Source organism: Sodiomyces alcalophilus (assembly GCF_042370955.1).
Source record: "Sodiomyces alcalophilus JCM 7366 unplaced genomic scaffold ACRALscaffold_7, whole genome shotgun sequence".
NCBI classification, from domain to species: Eukaryota; Fungi; Ascomycota; class Sordariomycetes; order Glomerellales; family Plectosphaerellaceae; genus Sodiomyces; species Sodiomyces alcalophilus.
In genome coordinates, this window is record NW_027263538.1 from 2,213,557 (window position 1) to 2,239,345 (window position 25,789).

Genomic DNA, 25,789 nt, shown 5'->3' on the forward strand with positions numbered 1-25,789 from the left:
GCTCATCTTTCCCCAAACACTTCCCAAAGTTGCCTAGGCAGCTCCTATCAACTCCTATCAACACGGGACTAGCCATGTCTCGTTTGCCCTGCTTCTGCTTTATCGGGGGATCGGGGGGTAGAAGTGAAAACCGATACGGGGAGCAGATAAGAGCTTGGAAAGCGGCGTGTTGTTTTGAGGTCAAGGGAAGCTCAGCATAGTTCCATCGCCGTCTTTCTATCTACAAATACTCCAGTCTCTCGCGTCATTTCGCAATGACAGATTGATCACGACAAGGCCACTTCTGAACTGGCCTCTCAGTTTCTTGCAATCCCACAAGCCTGTCCACGCACCCGGAACATATCAGACAGACATGGGAGACATTACGAAAATCCCCGACGTCGAACGTCCAACACCCACCGAGAGCATCGCCGAGGGCAAGGTGACTGGCGTTGCTGACGAGAGGGCTCAACTCCTTAGCCAACTGCCTGACCCGGATGCCGGGAAAAGCGACGAAGAGCGAGCCGAGATTGTAGGTTCCCATGCCCTCACATCGCACTCACGGGGTGACCCAGCCTTGCCTCACCACTCTACTGTGCTTGTCATATGGAGTGCGTCCGTATATGTGGACTAACACGATTGTCACGCCTTAGGATCGCAAACTCGTCCGCAAGATTGATCTATGGCTCATCCCATGGCTATCCCTTCTATATCTTCTTTCCTTCCTCGATCGGACCAATATCGGCAACGCCCGGCTGGCTGGCCTCGAGAAAGACCTGAATATGGACGGTTCCAACTACAATATGGCTTTATCCATCTTCTTTATCAGCTATGCCGCCTTTGAGCCGACGACCAACGCGTTGCTAAAGACCGTCACGCCCCGCATCTTCTTCACGGCCATCGTGGTCATCTGGGGCACCATCATGACCCTGATGGGCTTGGTGACCAACTACCAGGGCCTCTTGGCAGCTCGTTTCTTCCTCGGCATTGCTGAGGCCGGCCTTTTCCCTGGTGAGCTACGGACCATGCACACGATCCTTGTTTTTTGTCGTACAAAGTAGCGACGGACTGATTGGGAAACTGGCCAGGTGTGAGCTACTACTTGTCCTACTGGTATAAATCCTCCGAAATTGGACTCCGAATCGCCGTCTTCTTCTCCGCTGCCGCGCTGGCAGGTTCATTCGGAGGCCTGCTGGCTGCGGCTATTGCCAAGATGGATTCCATCGGAGGTAAATCCGGCTGGGCGTGGATTTTCATCATCGAAGGAGCCGTGACCGTGGTCTTTGGTCTTCTCTGTTGGCGCATGGTATTCAACTGGCCAGAGACGGCACGCTTCCTGTCGCCGGAAGACCGTATCCGCGTGCAACGCCGTATCATCGGCGATCGACAGGGCGCGACAGCCGAGCACTTCGACAAGCGACATATCTGGGCTGCGCTGCGTGATTGGCAGTCGTACGGCTACATGTGTCTTAATGCTGGCTCCTTGACTCCCATTTACGCCTTTTCCCTCTTCCTTCCTACTATCCTTCGTGGCATGGGATATGAGGGAACAGAGGCCCAGCTATTGTCGGTTCCCCCCTATGCGCTGGCTTCCATCTCCACCGTTCTCGTGGGTTATGTGGCAGACAGGACGCGGCAGAGAGGGCTGATGAGCATGATCTGCGCCGTGGTCGGGATGACGGGTTTCGCCATGATGCTCGGCTCTGAGCGTCCCGCGGTCAAATATGTCGGTACATTCCTCGGTGCCGCCGGTGTGTATCCCACATGCCCCAACACGCTCTCTTGGACCGTCAACAACACCGAAGGCCCCATCAAGCGCGGAATCGTCGTTGGTCTCGTCGTAGGATGGGCCAACCTCAACGGCATCGTTGCGTCGAATATCTATCTTGTCAGGGAATCGCCTCGGTTCTGGACGGGTCATGGCGTGGTCCTGGGTTACCAGTTCTTCTTCCTGTTCTGTGCCTCGGTCGTGATGCATTTTTGTCTCAAGACCGCCAACAAGCGTCGCCGCGAAGGCAAGATGGACGCCAAGTGGGAGGCTATGTCGCCAGACGAGAGATACATCGCTGGAGACAAGAGGCCAGACTTTGTTTATGTTACTTGAACGGGGCCATGGGCAAAGCATCTTGTTTAACTGGGATATCGGATTGGGTTTGCAAGGTACGGAAAGGAATGTTACTTTATTTTCAGTTGGTATAGTACACGAGATGACTAGGAAAGCTTGAATAATCTTCATAAAAGAGAATTCGTCAAGGAAGCCATCGTCTCTCCTGCCGCCCGACACACAACGTAGCGTCCAGTCTGGAGAACAGGGCCGGTGAAGATGAACCCCACGGGTCGTCTACTTCTACGAAGGTACTTTTGGACCATGCTCATGTGCAACGGATCGTCACGCGGGGAGGCATGTGTCCATTCCGCGGTCCAATGGGGTCACTCCAGAATTGGCGAGGTCGGGGGTGGGTACCGTCTCGGTGCCAGAACTAGCTCCGTGTCAAGGCAGTGTACAAAATGGAAAGTATACCTCGTACTTTGTAGTGACTTGAAAGCACGCGTTGCCTCAGACTCTCGAGACACCAAATCCACGTGTCTAGGTAGGTACCTTTATTTGACGTGACTTTGGATTGCCAGCATCGAATATCCACCTCGTACACACTTCACGTTGTTGAAATAAAGCCATCGAAATCAGCATGTAATTATCAACGTAAAAGCTACTCGTCTACCTACGTAAGGCGAGGAAATAACCTAAACGGCAAAAGGTTCCCCGGCCGGTAAGATTTTGGATTCACAGACTCCGTGAAAATCATCGCCGTTGTCCAAACATGGTTTGCGCCTTCGCCGCCCTGCCCTCCAAGAGTCTGGCCTCTCACCATCACCAAGTAGCATCAGTGGCCGGCTATGCCACACCTGCTGTCTCCGCGCCCTATTCTCCACCAGCGCCGCAGGACACGGGCCTCCCCCCAAGTCCAACACTCCGTTGGATTAAACAGCACAATACCGTTAAGTCCTGTATGATGTAGGGTCATACCCTCCCGGCCGCAGAAATCACAAGCACCCAAGTGCCTATCTGTGCCTATTTTTGTGGTCACATTTGTGCCATACGCCGCGCCTAGTGCATGGGTATCGGATGAATGTAGTCATCGCAAATTAATAAAAAGGTGAGACGAGCCGTTGCGCTAGGCCGTCTGTCTGAATGTGAAGCATGGAACTTTGTTCCATGCCTTGTACGATTGCTGTGCGGTCAGTATTCTCATCGGAGTTGGACCCTACCTTGGTGGACTAGAACCCTTGCGTCAGGGCAATGGCTTGCTGTAGTTGTAGTTCTCGGTCATGTCCTTTTCATAGCTGGTCACAAGTCTTCCTGGTGACAAGGACGGATGCCCCGGGATGCAGGAATTAAACGCCGAATGTCGAATGGTCGGGCAGCTCTGCAGAACTGAACTCGATCTTGGGTCAATATAAGTATGGTTAGTCAGGGGAATGGGCGAGAGAGGGTTGTTGGCAAGATCAAGTCCAAGACCGCTGACGCTTAATATCTGTGCAGTTATTGTCAGCCCGAGAACATCCAAATAAAAGATTGGGGAAGCAGGTATCCACGAGTGCTGAAGCCAACTAACCTTGCTCGTCTCCTTCGCCAAGTGTGTCGTCTTCTTGCGACCTGGGTCGCTTCCCCGTCACCGACGCTGCGTCATGGGGCGGCTCTTCGTCATCGCCTTGGCCGGGGTAATCTCGCCAGTCAATTTCCTCTAGCTCATCATGACGACTCTCTTGCGTCGTAGGCAACGGTTGGTCGTCCAAGTCGTCGCGAGCCATGTCGGCATTCAAGTCAATGTCGGCCCCGAAGTCTTCCTCATCGTCGCCGTTCACGGTTGCCGTAGCATTTGATACCGGGTTTACCTTATTAGCAGAATCAGTGTCGGGTTCTGCCGCCGCCAGCTCTACTGTCGTATTTTCTTCATCGTCGGCTGGCGCCACTCCTTGCTGCCCATCATGGGCAACATCATCGGCTGGCGCCACTCCTTGCTCCCCATCATGGGCAACATCATCGGTCTGCATATCATCGGGGTTGGGGGACTGTTCAATCTCAGATACTAGAGTCTGGTCAGTATATGGAGCAAAGAAAAAATTGGCACAGGAGCTGCCTAGGTGATGACGAGGGCTACAGAGCGTAGGAGGGGAAAGTGGCAGTCTTACCTTCATGCGCTGAAACCGGCTCCAAGACCTCTTTACTCTCGTCCACCGAGCTGTTGACAACATCCGCCTCCAGCTCCTGGGCAGTGGCTAGGTCATCGGATTTGGAAGCCGCTGCACCAACATTGTCATCCGCGGGTTCCGAAGCACCCGTCTCGGCGGCACCCACGGCTTCCAAATCCTCGTCAGCCACCTCGCCATTATTATTACTCCTCGAGTCATCGAATTCTCGCTCTAGCGCAAGATCCAGACCGTCGCTCGTGTCAATTTCACCGTAGTCTCCGTCGTGTGGCTCAGCTTCATCCTCAGACTTATCCGCTGCTTCGCCTTCGACATCTTCAATTTCATCATCGACCTCCATGAGGGCCATCTCAGGGTCTTCGTCAGTGGTATCCACGTGGCGAGGGTTCTGACCCGGCGATTGGATAATATAGGACACCTCGTCGATGTTCTTTCCTTGGTACGCATCTTCAATCAGGACATGCCATCGTTTGGCAACACGAGGCCGCGTGACCAGGTAGCAGTACAGGGGTCGCGAGGCTTCGGGGTCTTTGTTCTTCACAAGGGTGTCGTAAATCTGGAGGATGCCACCCAGCGTAATCTCCGAGAACTCTTCAGGCCGGGATGTCTGGAAGAAATCGAGTCAGTTGGGGAGAATCAAACGGAAGAAAGCTAGAATGGTAAATGTCTCATACCTCGGCAAACTCAAGTCCGAGCTCGTCGACCTGAAAGACGAGCTCGTCAATGTCGCTTACATCGTTGCTCAGTTCTCTTCGGAAGCTGGCAAGCAGCTCCTCCATCTTACATTGCAACAAACCCAGGTCATCAAAAAAGCACTCTCTGTCCTCGCTATCGGGGGAATTGTAGAACAATGGGTACTCGATCCCATCCCACGCGACTGTAATTGCAGGCACCTGGACGCTTCCGTCTTCAGGCGTGTGGAGGGATTCGGCGGACGATTCAACAAGCTGAATCTCCGCATCGTCCTCTTGGTTCTCCGCGGGATGGACCTCCAGCCCATCACCGGCTTCATCGAACTCTTGCATAGATTCATCGCCATATTCGCGCTTTCCCGAGTCTGACGCATTCTCCACTGGCGTGCTGTCTTCGTTCATTGCGTCTGGGGTAGTCTCATGGTCCTCACTGAGTTGGCTGACAGCTTCCAAGCCTTCGTTGTCTTCTTGTTTCTTCTCCGATTCAGTAATCTCGGGCGCGGCCTCTTCGTAGTCAATCTCATGTTGACTGTCGTCTTCCTGCTGTGGGGATGGGACCGTGGCCGGATCATTCGGAATTGACTCGGCATCGTGTGCCAGATCATCACCTAAATCATGAGCAGATACATGCACAGCTCCATCACCCTCATCCGCATCTCCAAGGGTCTGGCTGCTTGCGCTCAGCGGTGTGTGGGCTTGGGCTTCGCTCTGGCCGTCATCGGATGGCATATCTTTCCCGATATTCGTCTCTTCCTGAAGCTCAGCCTTCTCCAGCTCCTCCTCTTCCCAAGTTATTACATCTTCTCCAGAATTTTCCCCCTGTGTCTCGGCGACCAACGGAGTTGGAGTTGATGCATTATCGACAAGGGCAGAGGTCCCATCCAAAGCAGCGTCGACATTCGTAACAGCATCGACATTCGCAGGGGGTACAACTGTAGAATCGGCTACCTCAACTCCCGATTTGGTGTTCACGGCGGTTGATGGCGATCCAGGACTAGGCACCTGTTGCGCGAAGGCGGAGGCGTCACCAACCGATAGGTTTGCATCGAAATTCGAGGAATTGTTGGCCACTTTGATCGGAGAGGACTCGGGTTCATCTTCGGAATAATCAATATACCCATCGTCCGTGTGACCTTCAAGACCATTTACGGAAGCAGATAAGTCGAGGACCATATCTCCCTCGGGCACTTGCAAAGTCGTAGACATAGTCGTTGGATTTGTGCGTGGGCTTTCCGGATAGCAGAGTTACGGCTCAGAAGAAGAAAAAAAGAAGTAAAACAAAAGTAAAAAAGAGTAAAATTCAGTTTCAAATTCGCGCTTTCGTCGTTGGATACGTCGCGTCTAGGCAGAGCTGTTGTCCAGGGTTCGGGCTGGCGAACCAGCTGAGGCAAATAGCCGCAACCTTTTTTGAACACCTTCCTCGTGGACTCGATCTACCTGCAAACTACTTGCAAACTTGTCGGTGACAGAGTCTGGCAGTTACAAATAGAAGGAACGCAAGTGGCGGTAGGGTATTTCGGATCGCACAGATGGAAAATCGGAAGCTCGGTAAGCGACTGGATGGAGATGGAGTCGTGTCAAGAATCTGAAGGTAGGTCTTAATCGAATCTTGCCGCGCATGGGTAGGTAAAGTAAGAAGGTTCGTGGGAATCGAAGCGGCGAGGAGGTGATGATGAATTTAAGTTGGACAATTTAAGTTGTAGGTATTCGGAAAATCGAAGCCACGAACGACGGAAGCAGGACTGACTTTGTGATTCAAGGCCCCGCTATTTACCTTACGAGGTGTCTTACGTCAGGCATTACCTATTGTCAACATTGGGCAGGTACGTTGTACATGGTACCTTGACAGGTGTCTAGCATGAGGTGGTCCGTGCATTGACCAGATACCACACTTCCTAAATTCAAGCTAGTACGGAGGTTCCTCCTGATGTTATGCCTCCTGGGTTGCGACAACCTCACGATATAATCGCCAAGTCTCCTCCTCCTCGGCGAATTGCAGTCACCTCCACTCGTCCGTCACAATGGTGAGTTTGGAAAAGGAAGAGGACGTCCTAAGGGGCAGCCACGGACGGTTCTGACAAGCATAGGTCGTCCTCGCAGCGTCGATCTGCACCCGTGGCGGGAAAGCTGTCCTCTCCCGACAGTTCAGGGAGATGCCACGGTCTCGCGTTGAAGCCCTTCTCGCGTCGTTCCCCAAGCTGGCAGACTCCGGCACCCAGCACACGACCGTCGAACAAGACAATGTACGCTTCGTGTATCAGCCACTGGATGAGCTGTACATGGTGCTCATCACGAACCGCCAATCCAACATTCTCCAAGACATCGATTCGCTACACCTCTTCGCGCAGGTTGTCACCAGCACCTGCAGGAACCTTGACGAGCGGGAAATCCTCAAGAATGCCTACGAACTACTCAGCGCCTTTGACGAGCTCGTCACCCTGGGCTACAGGGAAAACCTGACGATTAGCCAGATCAAGACCTTTTTGGAGATGGAGAGCCACGAGGAGCGTATCCAGGACATCATTTCGAGGGTATGCCGAGACATAATAGTCAAAATACCGGGGGTCATACTGATAATTGTGTGTCCTTTAGAACAAAGAATTGGAGGCGACGGAAGAGCGGAAGCGCAAGGCCAAGCAGCTCGAGATGCAGCGAAAGGAATCGGCACGGGCCAGTCGCGCCGGCATGCCCAGGACGCCAGTGTACCCGACATTCACGCCGCCGGCCCATCCGTCAACGACAGATACGTACGACTCTTACGAGGCTGAGAAGAACAAGACATTCAAGTGCGTTTATCCCCTCCTTGTGAGGCTCCGCCCAGGCGTACAAAGGAAAAACAAAACGGAAAACAAGAAACAGAGAAAATTGACAGGAGGCGGGACTGACGTATACTACACTACAGGACGAGCGCGCCCAAGGCCAAGGGTATGCAGTTGGGCAAAAAGTCCAAGACTACAGACATGTTCGAGCGCGTTCGTGGCGAGATGGGGCCCGAGGTCGACGATTCCCCGTTGATTACCCCGGCAATTGCATCGGTCGCGGAGCAGGCAGGGGAGCCGCGGGTGTCCTCTACGATGGACCGGGATGCCATCCACGTTACCATTTCCGAGGCCATCAGCGCCAAACTGTCTCGCGAAGGAGCCATCAACTCGCTGTCCATCAGCGGTGACCTCACGCTCCGCATCGCGGACCCGAGCCTGACCAAGATCAAGCTCGACCTCAAGGCCGTACCGAGCCATGGCGCGCAGTTCCGGACGCACCCGAACGTCAACCGCAACGCCTTTAACGAGTCCAAGGTGATTCAGATGAGCAACACGGCGCGCGGGTTCCCGGTGAACAACGCCGTCGGGGTGCTGCGGTGGCGGGCCACGCCCAAGGTGGACGACAGCAGCGCCTGCCCGATCACGCTGACGGCCTGGATCAGCAACGAGGGCGGCAAGTGCAACGTGACGGTAGAGTACGAGCTCACCGGGGGGGACACGCTAGAGGACGTGAGCGTCGTAATCCCTTACGGGGCGAACGAGCCGGTGGTGTCGAGCTTCGATGCGTTGTATGAGGTGTCGGGCGATGCCATCGAGTGGAACATTGGCAGCGTGTCGGAGGAGAATCCCAGCGGGGCGTTCGAGTTTGAGGCGGAGACGGACGACGAGAACGATTTCTTCCCGATGACCATACGGTTCTCCAAGACGTCTCCTTATGTGGACGTTGATGTAAGTGTTACGCTCCTGGGCATTGTGGTACGATCGGATTCACAAGTATTGACATATTCGGGCAGGTTGTGGCGGTTTCGCTGCTGGAGGAGAACGAAGAGGTCGCGTTCTCCAAGGACATCAAGTCTGTTGCGGATAACTTCCTGGTCGAATAAGGCACCAACTTTGTGGGGGCAGGGTATCGGGGGATGCAGAGATGAGATGCTCGTAACAACTACGACGGGCGCCATGACGGTGTCATACGTCGATGATGACAAACTGGCTACCCTGGGCGGCCTGGCTGGGAAGCTGTTTACCGCGATCCATTCACCGTAATGTTTTTTTTTTTTTTGAGCAGATAGAACGAATGCGACGATTGGGATCAAGATGGTTGCGGAATGGGCCATGACTTCCTTACTTACCTACCTAGCTGGCCTTGATGGAAATAAAGAGGAGACTAAGGAAGTCCTGGTGAAGATGAGAGGCTGTCGACCCGAGTGCGTTGCATATCGTGTCTTGTTCGAGGTGGTACGGCGAGACTTGCGATTAGACACTGTGTCCAACACCCTAGAATGGCCTGCACGTACAGTCTACAGTGGTCCTCAGCCCCGCTAACATGCGCTAAGTGCTCCGTGCGATTTTCTCGAAACGACACAGTCTGCGGTCTTGCCGCGCAACCTCCTTACTTCGTAATTACTTCCTACCTTGCGTACGGTGAAGGAAAGAATGGGGAATCTCGTGTTTGTCTGACGGTGTCACCTTCCATTCGAATTGTTACCTTTGTCACTTAGGTATTTACACGGTGTATAGGTACGAAGTACTCTCATGGTATTCAGCCACATTGACAAGGTACTCTCAGGAGATCATGAAAATTCCCTGTGGTTCCCGTTAGTATCAGTGTCGGCTTACAGAAGCTCTCTATCACCAACCAGCTGAGGATACCCAAGAACTGTTGCCCCGGCGGCGATTCGTTGCGACACGCTTCTCCCCCCTTTAATGGCTGAACCGGCACCTCTGTGTCTCCTCAGTGAGACTCGGTTCAACCATCGGGTCCCCGACGGATTACCCAAGGGCAATCCCACGGTCGACCTGACAGCTACCTGGGATGCATCAACGAAGAATCTTCTCATTTATCGTCCAAAGCACCAAGTTGTGTCCAAGATACGCCAGTATTCTCGGCCAGGCACTACGGAACCGGAACCACTTGCCCTGAAATGGAAGCCCGATGGTGTGTTTCCTCTGTTCCTCCGCTTCCTTCGCTTCGTCTCTTACCTTCACGGCCCCCCTCTACGCTCATGCGAGATGTCACCCGCTGATTCCTTGTACAGGTCAGTTCCTGGCCGTGGGCTGGAGTGACGGGCATGTGAGGCTCATGGGCCTCGAAGATAACAAGGCGGCTCATCACATTCGCATCTGCCAAGAATCGTCAACCAAAATCACACACATCGGCTGGGCTCGCAACATCATCGGCAAGCCGCCCGACCCCCACACCTCCTTAAGTCAACCGGATGACCATCCCCTGTCCGCCTTGTGGCAGCACGACGTGGTCAGAGAACCGGACTCGGGAGACAGGGAGTCGTCTGCTCCCCTCGACCTGCCGCGCGAGCTCACCTTCCTCGAGGTCGATGCCTCCCTCCCAAAGCTCAGCCCCCTGCCAACTAGTAGTGCAGGGGACGGGTATGTGTACACTATTTCTGTCCCCTTTCTCCTCCTCTGCGCATAAGCCAATGACGCTGTTTCAATGTTAGGGAGGACGCGATGGTTTTCACACGGCGGACCAGCATGGAATTCCTCTTCCAACCGTTCAAGGCCGCGGACAGTGACCAAGTGGATATCATGGTCGTGGGTACGAACGACGGCCGCCTACACCTCAGTATCTACGACTCCTTTGTCGTCGGTGACTTCCGCTACACTCTCCCGAGCTCCATGTACAGGCCGGGTGTTCTGCAACTCACCCATCATGCCTCACACCCTACCATATCCACCCACAGCCTTTTCTTGAAGCACCCCTCGGATAATGGATGCGCCCTCTACCTCGTTCCCATGGACCTACAGGTCATACATTCGTCGCCCATCAACCTCTCCCTTTTAGCGTCCAAGCTGACCACAGTGCAAAAACTGCTGCGCTACGTGAAGCAAGTCCAACTCCATATGGTGGTGGAGTATAATAACAGCCGAGAACTCCAGGCGCGGTTTATACGCAACCTCCAGGAGGACCTGGCCAAAGAAGAAAATGGTCCTAGCGACATTGTCGATACCTTCTTCCACACCCTTGCTACTGGCCATCTCTATCCCGTCATGAGGGAGTGGCTAGTAGATCAGGTGGCAGAGCGTGTAAGTGCCCCGGCAGAAACGCTTGATATCCATCGCTAGCAGAAATTGGATGGTCGAGAGCTCGCTAACCCCGTCGAATCACTTAGGGCCACAAACGATGGGACAAGGCCGTGACCTCCGGCTTGCAAAATATCCGGTCTCTTGTTCACGAGAACCTGATCCCCGCCCTCGAACGGCTGTCCATCATCTTCAGTCGTCTCCGCGGTCTCGCCCTGTTCCATGACGACCGGGACGACATTGGATTCTCATTCACTCAGATTAACCGGGCCATGGACGTCGTCTCTTCCTTGAAATTGGTAGGCCACCGCATTCTCTACTATCTGTCGGAAGAGCTCGCGAGTTTCAATGCATTCTCAGCCTGGCTGCGTTTCCAAATCGACTGTGCCTCCCCATCTAGCTCCACCAGCGATGATACCAATGAGCGAGAGGCTGCGATAGACGTCGGAGGGGTGGCGGTATTTATTGAGCTCTACCTGTTTCGGAGTAGCCTGGTCGCCTTTTTTGACGGCGATGTGACCGAACAGGAGGCGGAGACAGATTGGCAGACCATCGAGGAGGGACCATCACTACTTGAAATCGTTGACAAGCAGATATTGCGGTGCAGACAGACTCAGCCGTACAAGCGGGGCCTACCTCACGTCGGTTCCCTTGTCGACCGCTTGGCCAGCCGAGCCAGCGGGATTTTCAGGGACATTGCCGAAGCCCAGAAGAGGAGCGTTCACTTTGGCCAACCAACCAAGATGGTCTTACAGCACGGCATATCCAGCATGGATGCTGTCATGTGCCCTGATGTTGTCTGGGTAAGTGTTGCAAGTTGGAGTCGATGAACAGGACTCGTGTCTCACTGGTGGCAGGATTCCGGTACTGCTCGCACGTTCACTGCGGTCACCCAACAAGCACACGAGTCGGAAGGTGAGTAGAGGGGGTTCTCCCCAGGGGTGACGGACTAACCAGACTTGGACCATGGCTAACCTGGCATGCTTTGATCAAGTGTACATTTTCTGTGCCGAGATTAAAATCATCAACGGCATAAGCACCAAGGTATCGGACACTGTTGCCTCGCTCAGCGTAGAGGCCGGCAGCAAGATTGTCGATCTGAGGTTTCTAAGCGGGACTACCTTGGTTCTTCTGCTGTCGTGTCCAGGTAGGCGCTTCCCCTTCCATTGCATCAAGGATCCTTCTTATTTTTATTTTGTTTTTCTCTTTATTTCTATCTATGACTACCCTCTTATGTCTCTAACAAAGCGACGGCAGACGGCAAGTCAACCGTGGTGCAAGTCCCAGTCCAGTCGCCCCAGCTCGACTACACGCCTTACACGGAAGGTGATCTTCCACCTCCTCAACATCTTGAGCAAAACCTCGCCACGGCAGACGGGTACCGGGCTTCCCCGCTCCCCGATGACCCTAGGTTCTCGCCAATACGGATGGAAGTACATCCCCGGAGTGATGCCCGTGGCGAGATAGCGCAGCGCGTGTGCCTCCTCGGTCGCGACCGCGTGACCTGGAAGACGTTTGTCCTGGAAGACGGAATTCGGAACGAGAGCAGCACTGCTCCCTTGGATGCGCAGTCGGCGGGGACGGTTGGAAGGGCGAACGAGGATCATGGTCGCTCGGCAAGAGACAGCGAGGTGACCTAGGAGTTTGAAACCACGCTACGGCCACGCCCGTTCGAGAAGCCCCCCAAGCGGTTCTCGCCGCGGAAAAGTATGACGGGGACAGACAGAAACGACAAATGATGGAGGGCGGGAAGAAGCGTATTTTTCGTGGCGGTATGGAGTAGGTTGCGTTTATATCCATCGTCTCCGTCTTTAGCCTCCGTCTTTAGATGAACGGCTCGGCTGTCATCGTTCAAGGAGAATGTGTGTAATAAGATAACGCTGGTAGAAAAAAGAAGGGGCGGCAAAGAGATGACGGGCGTTCATTCCGGTTTTCTTCATGGGCGTATTGCAATCTTTATTCATCGTCCTTTCATACTGCATCTATAAGTGCTTTGCCGTGCCCCTGCCTATCCTATCGCTGAGGTAGGCACCCTCTTTAACGTCCGTCTCCGGGTGCTTTTCCTCAGGGATCGATTTCTGGCAGGCAGGCAGCGTACAACTGTGCCCTCTCCCTCTCTCCCCCTCTTGATAACAGCAACAGTCTTAGTTTTCTTCCTATTGGAATCTAGCAACTGGACTAACGAACCTCGAGTTGACCTGGGGTTGAAGCTTTACTTAACCTACCTCCCTTACTTCCCATCCAACCTCATACCGACCATCTGCAAGGTAGTATCCGCAGCACCTGCTCAACACTCCCAAAACGATGCCTCCTCGGGAGTTTGGCCGTGGAGCTGTTCGTCCTCGCTAGTGAGTCTCTCCCCTACGAAGGTGACCGGATACTAATCCTTGTAGTTGCGAGCGATGCGTGAAATACATGGTTGAAGATCCGACCATGCCGCCTTGCGCCGATACCGACGCCACGCACATCTCCTGCTTCCGCTGCGCCAAGTGTAGACACAAATGCATCCCCGTGAGTTCACCCTTCCCTCCTACCCCTTAAGTTCTTGCGTCTGTCAGGTAGTGGGCATACTGGTCGGCTAACGCGCTCCTTCCACGCGAACCGCTTAGATTCCCGACGAGGTATACCGATATGCGAAGCGGGTGATTTCAGCTGCGAAGAAACTGAACGCGGCGCCGTCGTACCGTCAGGATGCGGTATGTAGATACAAAAGTGCCCCTGGCGACAACCCGGTTTTCCCATCGTGTTGACCTCCTGACCCATCGAGTAGGCCCTCGAGAAGCTTGAGCAGGCTGGTCGTCGTTTCGAACAGAAGCTCCGCATGGCGAAGCACAGCGCCGGGGTCGGCGGTCCCACTGCGACTGCGGCTATCGACAATGCGCGAGTTGCGGCTTCCCTTGATCGAATTGAGCGAATGCTCGTTGCCATCTGTAGCGAGTTGGTGAGTTGCGCACAGATGTTGCCTGCTTATTGCGTGATGTTTGGGTTGACTTGCAGAGTTAGGGGATTCCTGATGCTTCTGGCCCTACGCAGTAAGGGGCAGGAAAATGGTAGGAAGGGTAGGGTTGAGTAAGGGCGGGAGAAGAGAATGGGACCGAACCAAAAGTCACAGGCATCGAAGGGTCCTTGTGGCTACAATTATCAGTCTTGGTCTTTGGTAGGGTTGTCTTTACAAGTGGCCACTCGCCCAGGGTAATAAGAGAAGCGTGGTTCTCCATATGTAAACGGTACTCTCCATATGTGTGATTTTTTCCTTGGTTTCTGGCTCCTGTCGTCTCATCACATATATATAATGTTTGGTTCGCAACGTGTGGGCGTTCGATTCAGGAGACAGCTACTTTACCATCTTCTCCAGTTGAGCTTCGAGTTGGTGGAAATGGCAAAAGAACAAGAACAAAATAATGACGAAATATAACAAGAGAATAAAATGACCACTTGACACTTGACAACTACAAGCGTGGCGCGATGTATACTTGCTAAGACTCGCATGTGAATTCCCGTTTCTACTACGGGATGCATACGACCAAACTTCCAACACGCCACCCTGCCATGCTCACGCCCGCGGTTTGGTGATGTCGAAAAACTCGGTCAGGCCCTGGACGACAGCGTCGACGTTCATGTTGACGAGGGGCATGCGGTCGTACGAGTCCTCCTTCATGATGGCGACGAGGGCGAGGTAGCGGTCGACCTCGCGCAGCATGATGGGGCGGCCGGCGTCGTGGAGGACCATGCAGCTCTCGGCCCAGGGGCAGGCGACCTGGTCGTCGACGTTTGCGTTCCAGGGCTCGCCCTCGATGCGGCGGCGCTGGGCGTCGGAGCGGGGCCAGGAGCCGTAGACCTCGGTGATGTCGATGATGACGTCGATGTAGTCGGAGCAAATCTCGTACGAGGCCATGTCGGCGGCGGCCGAGTCGGTGGCGATGTAGATCTTGGAGAGGACGTCGAAGAGGTAGGCCTTTTCGAAGCGGCAGGTGCGGCAGAGGTTGGTGAGTATGGCCTCGAGGGTGCCGAGCTGGGGGATCAGCTTTTGGATCACCTTGGAGAAGGCCTCGAAGATGGAGTGGTTGTAGATGGACGTGAGGTGGAAGGTGACGGGGGCGTTCTCGAAGCCGTGGTCCGAGAGCTCGTCTTGGATGCGGATGGTGATGTCGCGTTGGATGTCTAGCTTGTAGTCGTCCGAGAGACCGTCGACCTTGTGGATGAAGACCTCGATGTTGATGTTGGGGTAGGAACGCTGGAGGTGGAGGATGGTGGTGTTGAGGCGCGTCACGGCCTCGAGGTAGTCGTCCTGTGCATCGATGACCCAGATGAGGGCGCCGATTTCCCCAAAGATGGCATCCATGTCATAGTTGGGGTTTTCGAAAATGTCGATCTGGCCGGGGAAGTCCCATACTTGAAAGTCCATGAACGAGCTTGCGGGAACCATTTGTGTCAGCCCAGGCGTAGGACATGATGGTCTAGAGGGGAAGGATCAGGAATGGGCAGGGAGATGCTCACGCCATGGAGTCTTTTTGTATCCGCGCTGTCGATTCGAGGAATAGCGTCTCATTGGGCGGTAGCTTGTGGAAGACGACACTCGATATGGAAGACTTGCCGCTCCTGGGTAAAGGCATGTTAGCTAAGGAAGCGAGGTTGACAGGTAGGCGAGACGGAGATCAAAGCTGACCAAGTCTGCCAGGCGAGATTGGGTAACCTTACCTCCTCTGTCCCATGAGAAGAAGCCTCGGCCGTCCCTTGGTAGTCGGCCTGGCCGGTGCCTCGGGTAGCGTGGCGTCATCCTTGCTCTGGATCACATGGCGGCTCTGTTCGAAGACGCGTTGCAGAGTTAGCTTGGCAGGGCTTTCACTACGGGCATCCAAAAAATGATCCGTGGAGGTGCCGGCACCATGGCCCGCTTGGGATGGTGATGATAGTGAACGGCGAAGGTGAGAGAACAGTGACATGGTTCCGGCGCGTATCTCCTTGCTCTAGTTGCGAAGACACGGCAAGGGGAATCGGGGGCTGTATCGTTCAGGGGACGGCAAGAGAGGGCAGGGCGTAGTGTAGGTCTGAAATATCCAAAGCGCGACCTGAGAGACGACTTGGGCATTCGTCTAGCTGGGGCGCGGTACAGTAGGTAGAACGGTATGATCGGCCGAGCTTTCGCCTTCCAAGTTGGGTTCGCAAGGCCGAAATCAAGCCAGGCCAGGCCGACTCGACGGCCGAAGAGCAAATGCAAGAGAAACGCAGGATTTCGCGTTTGCAGAACTAAAAAAAGAACAGGAGGGGAGAAGAAACAGAAAAGAGCCCCGGAGAGGCACATGGGTTGCGGCAGGTTCCCGAGACCAGGTAGGGTGGTCGTTGTTGATTTCATGTTTCCCAAGGTAAAGGCCTCGAGATGAAGGTGAGTGTGAGGTGGCAGCCAAGGTCCAAGGTGCGGCAACCGGTTGGTCATCCCATTGTCGCACAAGAGAGCGTGTTCGTAATGCGTCGTTTGGCCGGCTTGACACGTGCCCCTGGCGCCATGGGCGCGGACAGCAGTTGGATTTTGGGAGGATGTGAATACGTGCTTAGGCTGGGGTAGCAGCCAGGCAGCCGGCCGGTCAGCCAGGATGAACGAGCACATTGTGACTGAACTGGGTATGGGGTGAACTTGGCTCTCCCATGGTTGTCTCTGCATTCATCCGGACCTTGCGCCTCGACGGGTTGTTGCTGGTAAACGTCGAAACACGGAGGGGAATGGAAGAGCGAAGGATGAAAGGAAAACTCGTGTGGCAGACTGGCAGTGTCGTAGAGATGAGACGAAGTGTCGGTGACGGAGTTTCTCCTGCGTTATTGGTCTCCGCGAAAAAGGCTAGTCCTTGTCCCATGCGCTCGGTCATCTTCTTGGGAAATGCAGTGAAACAGGGCGGATAATCGAGCTCTGTAAGCCGGAGAGACCAGATGAAGGAGTCGAGTAGGACGTAAGGGGCAACAAAGAACAAAGGAGAACCGGGAGATGAAGCCATGTGTAGATAGATAGATGCGTAGTAGATACTAGAGCAAGCTTGTTTGGGAGTGATTCTGGTGATGCTGATGATGGTGTTGATGACGATGCTAGAACGGAACGTCTCGCGTGCGATGGGAATATGCAATACAAGGACAAGGAAAAGAAAAAGAAAAAGAAAACCGAAGAGACTTGCTGGCTTCTCACCTCCATTGCGAAGAATGTTGTCCCGAGGAGACTGAAAAAGAGAACAGGAGAGGCCGGGGTGTAGGGTGTGGCGGTGGTCGCACAGAGGTGGACGAAGCGACGTGAGTGTGAGATGGTGACTATAACCAGATCGACCGTCTTGATAGCGTGTCTATGCGAGTAGTGTGTGCCGTGGACAGAACGTCTTTGTCTCGTCTGAATTCTTCTTCGTGTCTCTCGGACAATAAAAAGCAACTTCGACCATCAAGTAGTCGCTTCGGAATTCAGTCAACCGAACAATCGGCGGCCTGGACAAAGGCGCCGCAATCGATATGAGGATTATTCCGGCATTAGGTCAGTCTGTCGAATGGCCGCAGAATCGCACGCTCGATTGGTATTGTTGATCCGGAGTTCGTGGTTGCTTTGCAGGGGATGTGAGTCTGAGAGAGAGGAGTTGTGAGTAGTACGTAGTTGGACCGAGTCGAGATGCACGAGATGAAGGAGCTGAGCTAGGGGTGTTCTCATTGTTGGGTGTGGCTGTACTGGGGGCCATTCGCGTCCGCAATACGTAATATACGTCTAATTACATGGATGGGGTACTACCTCGTTTGGATTATAACCCGGGTAGTTGTATATGTACAGTCATCTCCCAATTCAAACCCCAGGCCGCCTTTCCCACCTCGGGACAAGTCCGTGAAACCGATCCACCATGGTCGTGGTTGGTGCATTCTTCTCCAACACGGACTGATAAGCCGCTAGACCCAAGGCCGCAGCCTCGATCGGCACTAGAAATACGGAAAGATACAGCACTGTGAAGCTCTGCCTGCAGAGCGTCCCAAAATGTGGCCTCGCCGTCATAAACCTGGTATCCCACCGGCAGCTCCAGCTCTGCACCGTATCCGCCTTGTCCGACACTCGGACGCCGTAGACGAAGGCCACGATGGTGAGGGATGCCACGAGGGCGGCTAGCGGGGCGAGAACCAGGAACGGTGTGCGGAGGAGAAGACTCTTGCGCACCTGAGATGATGTTCAGTGATGAAGTCCTCGCCATGACATGTTGGGAGACAATACTGCGGGGAAGACAACATACAAAGGTAAGCCTGTCAGCGAGGATGGAAATGACGTTCGCAATGGCGACAATGGCACCTCCGACAATAAAGGCAAAAGTCGGTCGCAGGTCGAGGTCGTCGGGCCAGAGCGGCTGGAGATACTCGGCCGGCTCGTACGTGGCACGGTACACTGAAAGGGTTCTCACCGAGATGCACGAGACGATGATGCCGGCGCAGAGTCCCACGAGGGTCAAGGCCGCCCGGAGACCGTCGGTAGATCGGAGTCGGCGGAGATTCAGCGTGCCAGCGGCATCATCCCGTGAGCTCAAGTCGAGGATAGCAGCGGAGAAACCATCTTTGGCCTTGTGGTCGAACATGTCCATCGATTCTGTTAGGTGGTTTGGATAGGCGATTACGGGCAAAATTTCTGCGAAGGGAATTTGAGGTGCCAGCCGGGGAGACACGACAGACAAGTGAATCGAGAGAAAGAAAAGGAAAGAGAAATAACGAAGAAAAAAAGAAAAGAAAGAAAAGGAAAAGAAATCACAAAGGAGATGACAATGGGCAAAATTGACAGGCACAGCTCAGCTGCAGTTACTGCCTCGGAAAGCAGGAGACACGAGGAGATGCGAGCATATATACGTATGCTCCTTGTCCGTCATCGACGCATAACCGCCGTCAAGACCGATGGCGAGGCCGAGGAGACCACAGACGCCTCATTGCTCGGCAGTTGTTTCAACCAAGACCACTCCCAGCCCAGTCCAATCCTAGTCTCAGCGTCATCTGCCTCTGGCGTCGACTTTCGTGGGCCAAGCGACGCGCCCATGAAACGATTCATAGCCGCGTCGCATAAACCGCCGACTGTCGACTTATCGACAGCTGTGGATTTTAACCGCCCAGTCGGGCTTCCGAGCGCTTATATGGAGAACCCCTGATCTCCATGGAAATGCAAGCTTACAACCAATCAATGCTTCCAAGTAATTATGAGATGGACTGGGTCGGCCCGTTTTGGCTGTGATTTGCTACATCGGTCCATGCGATTTCGTTTGTTTACCCAAGATTGAGTCCAGGACATTTGCTAAGGACCGGTGAACCTCGGTGAACGAAGTTGGATATTCCGTTTACGCTCGACGTCGCAATGCTCGCAAACTCGATTCTTCGATTGACGCCACACTTTCATGTCCTGAGATTCACTCCCTTTTCTAGAACTGTACCCAAACCGGCAACCGTTTGAACAGGCCTACCACTTACATGAAAGACCAAAGAAAGAACAAGGGAAACAAAAAGAAAAAAAATCACCAAATCGCCAAGCCATAAAAAACGCCCACCCAACCCATCTATATCCCCGTATCCCTGACACCGTCCCTATGTATGTCCTTCGGCTTCCCCAACCCTATACCCTTCCGACGACCCCTCACGACAGCCTCCAAAGCCTGGCCCACGGCCGGCATGTCCCCAAGCATGGTAAGGTGTCCGCGCTCCGTGCTCACCTTCCCGCCCCTTACCAGCTCGTACCCCTCGGGAAGCTGCGCCTCACGCGCGAGCACGACGCCGTCGCCCGGCCGGAAGACGAGGTCGTCGTAGGCATCCGCGCACTTGATCGCCTGCCGACCGGCCACCTTGGCGGCGTACACCGTCGGCGTGTCCTTGCTGTAGATGACGGCCATGGGCGGGTACGCGTTGGCCGCCGAGAGGGACGGCTCATGCGCCAGCTCGGCGCGGAACTGTTTGATCTCCGCCAGCGTGCGCTCGAGGTAGGCGATGTTGCGTGCGCGCTGCGCCGGGGTAAGCGGCGGCGAGGAGGACGAGGAGGAGGCCGAGGGGGTCCCGGAGGAAAAAGAGCGGGAGAATTCGAGGAACGGTCCGGCCCGGTCGCTGCTGTCCAGCTGCGGGTTCAGGTTTCTTTCGCGGGCCAGATCGGCTTTCCGACCCAGACCCCCGCCGCGGGAGGTCGAAAAGACCTGGCTGGATCGCTTCTCGCTGGCCCCGCCGCCGCGCACGCGGAGGATGGAGCCGAAACCCCCGGCGGGACGGGGTTGGGACGGAGGCAGAGCCGGCTCGAGGCAGGGCGACAGGCGGTGCTTGATCCAATCGTCGACGCTGAAAAAGTCGATCGGGTATTCCTCCTTGGTCTCCTTGTCGATGAAGCAGAAGCCGTCCTCGGGGAGGAAGGCGAAGGTGGTCCGTAACGAAAAGTTGACCTGCGCCGTCAGGATCTTCTCGTTGAGAAGCACGGCGTCCCCGTTCCGCACGGGGCCCAGCACGTTGATGCAGCGCTGCGGCGTGCCGGCGAACACGACGCCCGAGAACAGGTCGGGCCGCTGGTTGACGGCGTGGCGCGTGATCATGCCCCCCAGGCTGTGGGCGATGACCAGCGCGCCGCCGGCCTTGCTGGGTCGGCCTGTGCTGTCGCAGCCGCTGCCGGTCTGGTTCGAGGGGAGCCCCGCGAGGAACTCGATCAGCCCGCGCGAGAGGCGGTGCGGGCTGAGGCGCCAGTCGTAGCCGTAATCCCAGACGCGCAAGGTGCCGTTGCGGGCGTTCTCGCAGGAGCGGAGCTTCTTGAACAGCTTCCTGGAGATGTCGATGGGTCCGATGTTCTGCAGCATGCCCGAGGGGATGATGCGCTTCTCCATGGTCTCCTCGTCTTCCGGGTCCAGGCCGACTTCCAGGTCGGCCTTCCTCAGGTTGAAGCCGATCTTGACGGGGGCCCAGAGCTGCTGGTGGGGCGGCTCGGCCGAACGCAGGATGGAGCCGCGGTAGCCGCCGAGGATGACCAGGTCGCCCGTGAGGTTCTCGAGGACGCGGTCGAGCGGGGTCATGCCGTCCAGGGCGGCCGAGCCCGAAGCCGGCGAGGACGACGCGGGCGCGGTCGGCGCCTCGGGGATGGGCGGTATCCTGGCGTCTTCGAACGGCTGGAACATTTTGAGCTGGGGGGATAGCCTGGGTAGGCTGGGCATCCGGAAGCTGGGCCTGTCGGGCAGGCTGTCCCGGATGGCCTTGATGCGGGAGTTGGTCATCTCGGTGATGTGGTCGAACCGGTTATCGTCGCCCAGCGACGACACGCGGGACATGGAGTGATACAGGAGCGAGTCATCCGAGGTGCTCCTTCGAAGCGACCGCGTCCTGGACGAGGCGGAAACGGCCGATCCCGCGACGGATGGTTTCCTCGGGTGGAGCGGGGGTAACACGACGGGATGGGCGATGGTGTTGCGATGAGGTCGCCGCGTGCCGGAAACGGTCGGTGAGGTCTTGCCGTGATCGGGTCGGGTGGCCCCGGGAGATCGGGCGGTAGCGGACTTTTCGGTCTCGCTATCAGTGGGGGAGGACGAAGGCGAGGTTGAAGGCGACGACGGGAACAGGTGGGACGAGACGGAATTGAAGAGGTGGGCGGGACGGGGCAGGGAAGGGAGGGCTCTAGAGAATCTCTTTAGGGCGTCTGTGCCTATGGACCCCGAGCGTTTCGGCCTGGGTAGATTGGGAGAGTGAGAGACGACATGTTCGGTCTGGCGCTCCTTGACCACGGGCGTGGGCTCCTCCTCATCGGGACGGGAGGAGCGCCAAGACGACGGGAAGGACGGAAAGGCGAAACCGGTACTAGAAGCGGCGGGACGTTGGCCCTCGTCGCGACGGGGGAGGGAGTCGAAATACGAAGTGGAATCGGCGGGGAGAGCATCCATAGCGGCGGCTTTTTCGGCGGCCGGGGTTTTGGGGAGGGTGAGGCGGGTGGCGGCGGGGCTGAGGGCCGGTTGCATGACCGACTGGGCGTCGTCGGAGTATAGTCCGTCCTCACCGGTCACATGGTCGGCGGTTGGGTTGAGAGGCGGGGGAGGATGTGGCTCTGCGGCGACTTGCACGGTCATTGTAGATTGGGACTGAGCCGGCGTCCCTGTGGTGGTGGCCATGCTGGGCGAGGAGGACGACGGAACAGAACAGATTCGGCAATGACAATAGTCGAAATGGCGGTTGTTGAGGAAGAGGGAGGGAGATGGGAGGGTAGTTTAGTTGGGGAGTTCTTGTCCAAGTAACGCGGTGGGTGTTGCCGGCCGTTCCGGAGACTCCGGTGACCAAGTCGGGAGCATCGGAGACGGCAGACTCGGTGCCGAGATGTGTTTGAGATGCAAGAACGATTGTTACGTAGAGGGACGCAGAGGGCGGAAAAAGAAAAAAAAAATGAAAAAAGAAAAACAAAGGAAAGGAAAACTGGGTCTATTCGAGTATTTATTGATTCGAATGAACGAGGCGAAGCAAGCTGGAACCAGTCCCGAGGTGAGGATGCGAAGAGGCGGCGAAGGACGTGTAGGATCAGAATGACGGAGAGACAAGACGGCCGAGACTTCCTATTTTGGTAGGTACATCACCTTAGTCAGACACTTCTATCCAATCAACAGTCGCTACAAGGTATTGTGTCCACTTCACGTGTCTTCACGGAGTATTTATTTTGTCATTTACGAAGTATGTTGGGCAACAATGGATACGGGAACAATTTCGAATCATTCAGGCACGGTTTGTGGTTATATTTATTCTGGGAGAGTCGAGTATTAGAAAGGTAGCGTGTACGAAGTACCATGAGACAATTGTAGACGCACTTCAACAATTGAAGTGAAGGTTCCTGGTTACAGTACTTTGCAGCTGCGTGCCGATTGGTAATCAGTGTGCGGTCCACACTGTCTAAGTATATCAGGTCCAATGGGGAAAGGTAATCATAAGCAACAGCTGGGACAACGTGCCAGAGTGGTTAATGGGTATGACTCGAAATCATATGGCTTCGGCCGCAGAGGTTCGAATCCTCTCGTTGTCGTAAACTTTTGCCGTTTTCATCTTTTCATGTGTTGCCTTTTTTTTTTTTTTTTCTCTTCTTCTTATTATTCTTCTTTCCTTTCCTCTGGGCACATCATCTCATCTGATCAGTAATAGTTTGGTGCCCATTAGCAGATAATTACATGTACGAATACGTTAAACTACTTCCCAACCTCGGTTACATCAAATGTCCATTTGTTTAGCCAGACCAGGTATTCCTACTTTTACATGCCATGATACCGGGTCCCGAGTAATTGTTGTCTACAACGTATTCGTAGATCGCGGGTTCAGAAAATATGACCCTCCAAGTTGCCTCTTCCTCATGTCTTATTCTTCAATGATGTCTCAGTAATTACAGAATGAGTGGATAGAGGGGAGATTACTTCTAGACCCCGGAGGACATATTAATGTCTGTTTTGCCTGTCTAGTATCTTTAAGTAGGTACCGAAACGAACAAGATGGGATAGGCAAAGGTCATGTATTCGTAGTTGTTCATCTCTACATTGTATCGTATATACAGTACCTAACCTTATGCTCCTGGAGCACACTGGATGTCACACGTGCCATCACGACGAGTACCCCTTACCGACGATACTTTGTACATGGTATAATTACGTATGTATCCCGGCGTACCTGCTGCTACTAGTACCTACCGGTGCCACCGGTTACTAATGAGCGAGGCACGGATACATAACAGCTCCGACCCATCTCTCTTTCCTCGCCCTTCACCTCCAACTTCACCTCTTCACCTCTCACCAACCTCGTCCTCTTGAGCTGGTCCGGAATCAACTCGTCTCGTATCTTTCTCCCAAAACGGACAATCCCAGATTGATTCTCTCGGCGAACTCTCTCCTCTCTCACAACTCTAGCAACTCGCTCCCTTTAGTGCCCCGAGTCCGCTGATCCCTACCCGCAACCCACCCGTGCAGTCTGCTTGCCAGTCGTCGCCTTTCTTTCTTATTTCTTCACGTTGGCGATCCTCTGATCCCTCACAAAGAACCCCGAGACCTGTGAATCCAAACACACTCACCACATCGCCATGACGTCTCTCCAACCCCGCCCGCCCTATACCGACGCCGAGCTGCGCCAACTATACCCCCCTCACCTCCAGCTCCAGTTCGTCCAGGTCCTCATGCGCCACGGCGAGCGCACCCCGGTCAACGCCCGCTTCGAAAACACCGGCCTCCCCGCCTTCTGGCCCTACTGCGCCGCCACCCGGAACCTCACCTCCGCCCTCCTCCACCCCGACTCGGACTCCTGGACCGCCCCCGAGTGGCGCCGCCGTCTCGAAACCTTCGGCCCCGACGATGGCCCCGTCGCCGCCGCCGGCCCCCGCGGCGAACTCGACGCCATCTGCGACATGGGCATGCTGACCGACCTCGGCCGCACCACCACCTACCACCTCGGCCGCCGCCTGCGCTCGCTCTACGTAGACCGTCTCGGCTTCCTGCCCCCGACCATCGCCGACGCCGACTCCTTCTACCTCCGCTCCACCCCCGTGCCCCGCGCCCTCGAGTCCCTCCAGCAAGCCTTCACCGGCCTCTACCCGGCCTCCGCCCGCGCCCCGTCCTTCCCCAACCCCACCATCCTCATCCGCAGCCCCCCCGACGAGACCCTCTTCCCCAACGAGGCCCACTGCCGCCGCTTCGCCGCCCTCGCCCGCGCCTTCGCCCAGCGCGCCGCCGACCGCTGGAACGACTCCCCCGAAATGGCCTACCTCAACAAGAAACTCGGCAAGTGGATGCCCCCCGGCAGCCCCGCCGTCGCCGTCGACGGCCGTCCCCGCCTCTCCGGCATCATGGACACCATCAACGCCACCCGCGCCCACGACCGTCCCGAGACCACCCTGCCCTCCGACTTCTACGACCCCAAGGCCATCGACATCATCCACCGCATCGCCGTCGAGGAGTGGTTCGCCGGCTACCGCGAGAGCAACGAGTACCGCACCCTCGGCATCGGCGGCCTCCTCGCCGATATTGTCGGCCGCATGGTCGGCAGCGCCGAGGGCTCCGCCGCCGATGGCGCCCACGAGCTCCCCACCCAGCGCAGCCCCCTCAAGATGGGCCTCAGCGGCTGCCACGACACCACCCTCGGCGCCGTCCTCACCAGTCTCGGCACCTCCGCAGCCGCCGACTGGCCGCCCTTTACTTCCCACATCGCCCTGGAGCTCTTCCGCTCCGCCGACCTCCCTGCCCCCGCCTCCGCCTCTGCTTCCCCCGCCGCCGCCGCCCCGGAGACCTCGCCCGCCTCCCGCGAGTCGTCCGGCTGGTTCTTCAACTTCTTCAACTGGTCCTCGTCCCCCCAACCCGCCCCGGGCACCCCACCGCCGGGCATCGGCCGCAAGCCCACCGAGTCGCTCACCCCGCCCGAGCGCGAGAAGCTGGACGGCTACTACGTCCGCCTCCGCTACAACGACGAGCCCGTCACCATCCCCGGCTGCAAGCCCGCCGGCAACCACCTCGACGGAGACGAATCCTTTTGCACTCTGGTTAGTTTTGATTTCGACTCCCACCCCCCCCTTCCCACTTGGGGCCACACAGCGCCGTAGAATGAGCCGTAACAAACTTACTCGTCGTGATGCCAAACTTGACAGGAAGCATTCAAGTCCATTGTAGACAAGTTCACCCCGACCAACTGGAAGCAGCAGTGTCGCTCCAACAAGACCGCGCCCGTGTTTCCCGAGAAGGAGGAGCCAGCTGGGAGCTACTGAGCCACCCATTTCTTTTCTCCATTCTCAGGACGAGGACCCGGGAAGGGTCAGGCCTTCAACATATGTAGACCACCGTCTCACTTGATAGCAGATTTGTTTCCCTACCTCTTACGCCCACTTATCCGAGGACTTGCGAATAGTTACAACTTAATAGCTCTTGATAATTCCCTCCCAGCTTGGGA

General features: G+C 55.7%; 10 protein-coding genes and 1 non-coding gene across 11 annotated transcripts; 6 read left to right on the top strand and 5 right to left on the bottom strand.

Annotated features, from left to right (window-relative positions):
- Positions 1–352: 352 nt before the first annotated feature.
- ACRALDRAFT_1077405 (uncharacterized protein) lies at positions 353–2,230 on the top strand (the record flags this gene model as incomplete). The annotated part of the gene is made up of 3 exons (XM_071018636.1): positions 353–511; positions 633–990; positions 1,068–2,230. The coding sequence occupies 3 exons, from the start codon at positions 353–355 to the stop codon at positions 2,081–2,083; spliced, it is 1,533 nt and encodes a 510-aa protein (XP_070872656.1). The 3' UTR covers positions 2,084–2,230.
- A 1,253-nt stretch (positions 2,231–3,483) lies between these two features.
- ACRALDRAFT_2043991 (uncharacterized protein) lies at positions 3,484–6,086 on the bottom strand (the record flags this gene model as incomplete). Its single annotated transcript, XM_071021393.1, has 4 exons — positions 3,484–3,512; positions 3,594–4,067; positions 4,171–4,795; positions 4,863–6,086. The coding sequence occupies 4 exons, from the start codon at positions 6,084–6,086 to the stop codon at positions 3,484–3,486; spliced, it is 2,352 nt and encodes a 783-aa protein (XP_070872657.1).
- A 707-nt stretch (positions 6,087–6,793) lies between these two features.
- ACRALDRAFT_1051854 (uncharacterized protein) lies at positions 6,794–9,075 on the top strand. Its single transcript, XM_071015701.1, has 5 exons — positions 6,794–6,904; positions 6,968–7,411; positions 7,473–7,666; positions 7,783–8,590; positions 8,656–9,075. Exons 1-5 carry the CDS (start codon positions 6,902–6,904, stop codon positions 8,743–8,745), a joined length of 1,539 nt encoding a protein of 512 aa, XP_070872658.1. The 5' UTR covers positions 6,794–6,901; the 3' UTR covers positions 8,746–9,075.
- A 2,595-nt stretch (positions 9,076–11,670) lies between these two features.
- On the top strand, positions 11,671–12,540 carry ACRALDRAFT_1058004 (uncharacterized protein; the record flags this gene model as incomplete). Its single annotated transcript, XM_071015930.1, has 4 exons — positions 11,671–11,703; positions 11,758–11,815; positions 11,895–12,047; positions 12,158–12,540. 4 exons carry the CDS (start codon positions 11,671–11,673, stop codon positions 12,538–12,540), a joined length of 627 nt encoding a protein of 208 aa, XP_070872659.1.
- A 976-nt stretch (positions 12,541–13,516) lies between these two features.
- ACRALDRAFT_2060779 (uncharacterized protein) lies at positions 13,517–13,828 on the bottom strand (the record flags this gene model as incomplete). Its single annotated transcript, XM_071021938.1, has 2 exons — positions 13,517–13,692; positions 13,757–13,828. The coding sequence occupies 2 exons, from the start codon at positions 13,826–13,828 to the stop codon at positions 13,549–13,551; spliced, it is 216 nt and encodes a 71-aa protein (XP_070872660.1). The 3' UTR covers positions 13,517–13,548.
- Positions 13,829–14,034: 206 nt separating this feature from the next.
- ACRALDRAFT_1065139 (uncharacterized protein) lies at positions 14,035–17,532 on the bottom strand. The gene is made up of 4 exons (XM_071017103.1): positions 17,073–17,532; positions 15,599–15,702; positions 15,398–15,499; positions 14,035–15,312 (listed from the first exon to the last, which is right to left on the bottom strand). The coding sequence occupies exons 1-4, from the start codon at positions 17,076–17,078 to the stop codon at positions 14,454–14,456; spliced, it is 1,071 nt and encodes a 356-aa protein (XP_070872661.1). The 5' UTR covers positions 17,079–17,532; the 3' UTR covers positions 14,035–14,453.
- Positions 17,533–17,587: 55 nt separating this feature from the next.
- ACRALDRAFT_1077401 (uncharacterized protein) lies at positions 17,588–18,612 on the bottom strand. Its single transcript, XM_071018635.1, has 2 exons — positions 18,142–18,612; positions 17,588–18,068 (listed from the first exon to the last, which is right to left on the bottom strand). The coding sequence occupies exons 1-2, from the start codon at positions 18,481–18,483 to the stop codon at positions 17,706–17,708; spliced, it is 705 nt and encodes a 234-aa protein (XP_070872662.1). The 5' UTR covers positions 18,484–18,612; the 3' UTR covers positions 17,588–17,705.
- Positions 18,613–18,660: 48 nt separating this feature from the next.
- Positions 18,661–19,035, top strand: ACRALDRAFT_212319 (uncharacterized protein; the record flags this gene model as incomplete). The annotated part of the gene is made up of 1 exon (XM_071023857.1): positions 18,661–19,035. The coding sequence occupies one exon, from the start codon at positions 18,661–18,663 to the stop codon at positions 19,033–19,035; it is 375 nt and encodes a 124-aa protein (XP_070872663.1).
- A 196-nt stretch (positions 19,036–19,231) lies between these two features.
- On the bottom strand, positions 19,232–22,257 carry ACRALDRAFT_2060783 (uncharacterized protein). The gene has a single exon (XM_071021939.1). It carries the CDS (start codon positions 22,000–22,002, stop codon positions 19,438–19,440), a length of 2,565 nt encoding a protein of 854 aa, XP_070872664.1. The 5' UTR covers positions 22,003–22,257; the 3' UTR covers positions 19,232–19,437.
- A 560-nt stretch (positions 22,258–22,817) lies between these two features.
- Positions 22,818–22,898, top strand: ACRALDRAFT_t232. The gene has a single exon. It is a non-coding gene; the product is annotated as a tRNA-Ser (tRNA).
- Positions 22,899–23,936: 1,038 nt separating this feature from the next.
- On the top strand, positions 23,937–25,607 carry ACRALDRAFT_2111423 (uncharacterized protein; the record flags this gene model as incomplete). Its single annotated transcript, XM_071023520.1, has 2 exons — positions 23,937–25,385; positions 25,491–25,607. The coding sequence occupies 2 exons, from the start codon at positions 23,937–23,939 to the stop codon at positions 25,605–25,607; spliced, it is 1,566 nt and encodes a 521-aa protein (XP_070872665.1).
- Between the last annotated feature and the right edge of the window lie 182 nt (positions 25,608–25,789).

Coding starts and splice junctions, on each gene's coding strand:
- ACRALDRAFT_1077401 (XM_071018635.1), bottom strand. CDS start 18,483: ATGGACATGTTCGACCACAAGGCCAAAGATGGTTTCTCCGCTGCTATC. Junction 18,069..18,141: donor TCGCTGACAGGCTTACCTTT/GTATGTTGTCTT, acceptor ACATCATCTCAG/GTGCGCAAGAGTCTTCTCCT.
- ACRALDRAFT_1065139 (XM_071017103.1), bottom strand. Junction 15,500..15,598: donor CTTCTCATGGGACAGAGGAG/GTAAGGTTACCC, acceptor GCCTTTACCCAG/GAGCGGCAAGTCTTCCATAT. Junction 15,313..15,397: donor ATACAAAAAGACTCCATGGC/GTGAGCATCTCC, acceptor GGTTCCCGCAAG/CTCGTTCATGGACTTTCAAG.
- ACRALDRAFT_2060783 (XM_071021939.1), bottom strand. CDS start 22,002: ATGGCCACCACCACAGGGACGCCGGCTCAGTCCCAATCTACAATGACC.
- ACRALDRAFT_1051854 (XM_071015701.1), top strand. Junction 7,667..7,782: donor GAGAAGAACAAGACATTCAA/GTGCGTTTATCC, acceptor ACTACACTACAG/GACGAGCGCGCCCAAGGCCA. Junction 8,591..8,655: donor CTCCTTATGTGGACGTTGAT/GTAAGTGTTACG, acceptor ATATTCGGGCAG/GTTGTGGCGGTTTCGCTGCT.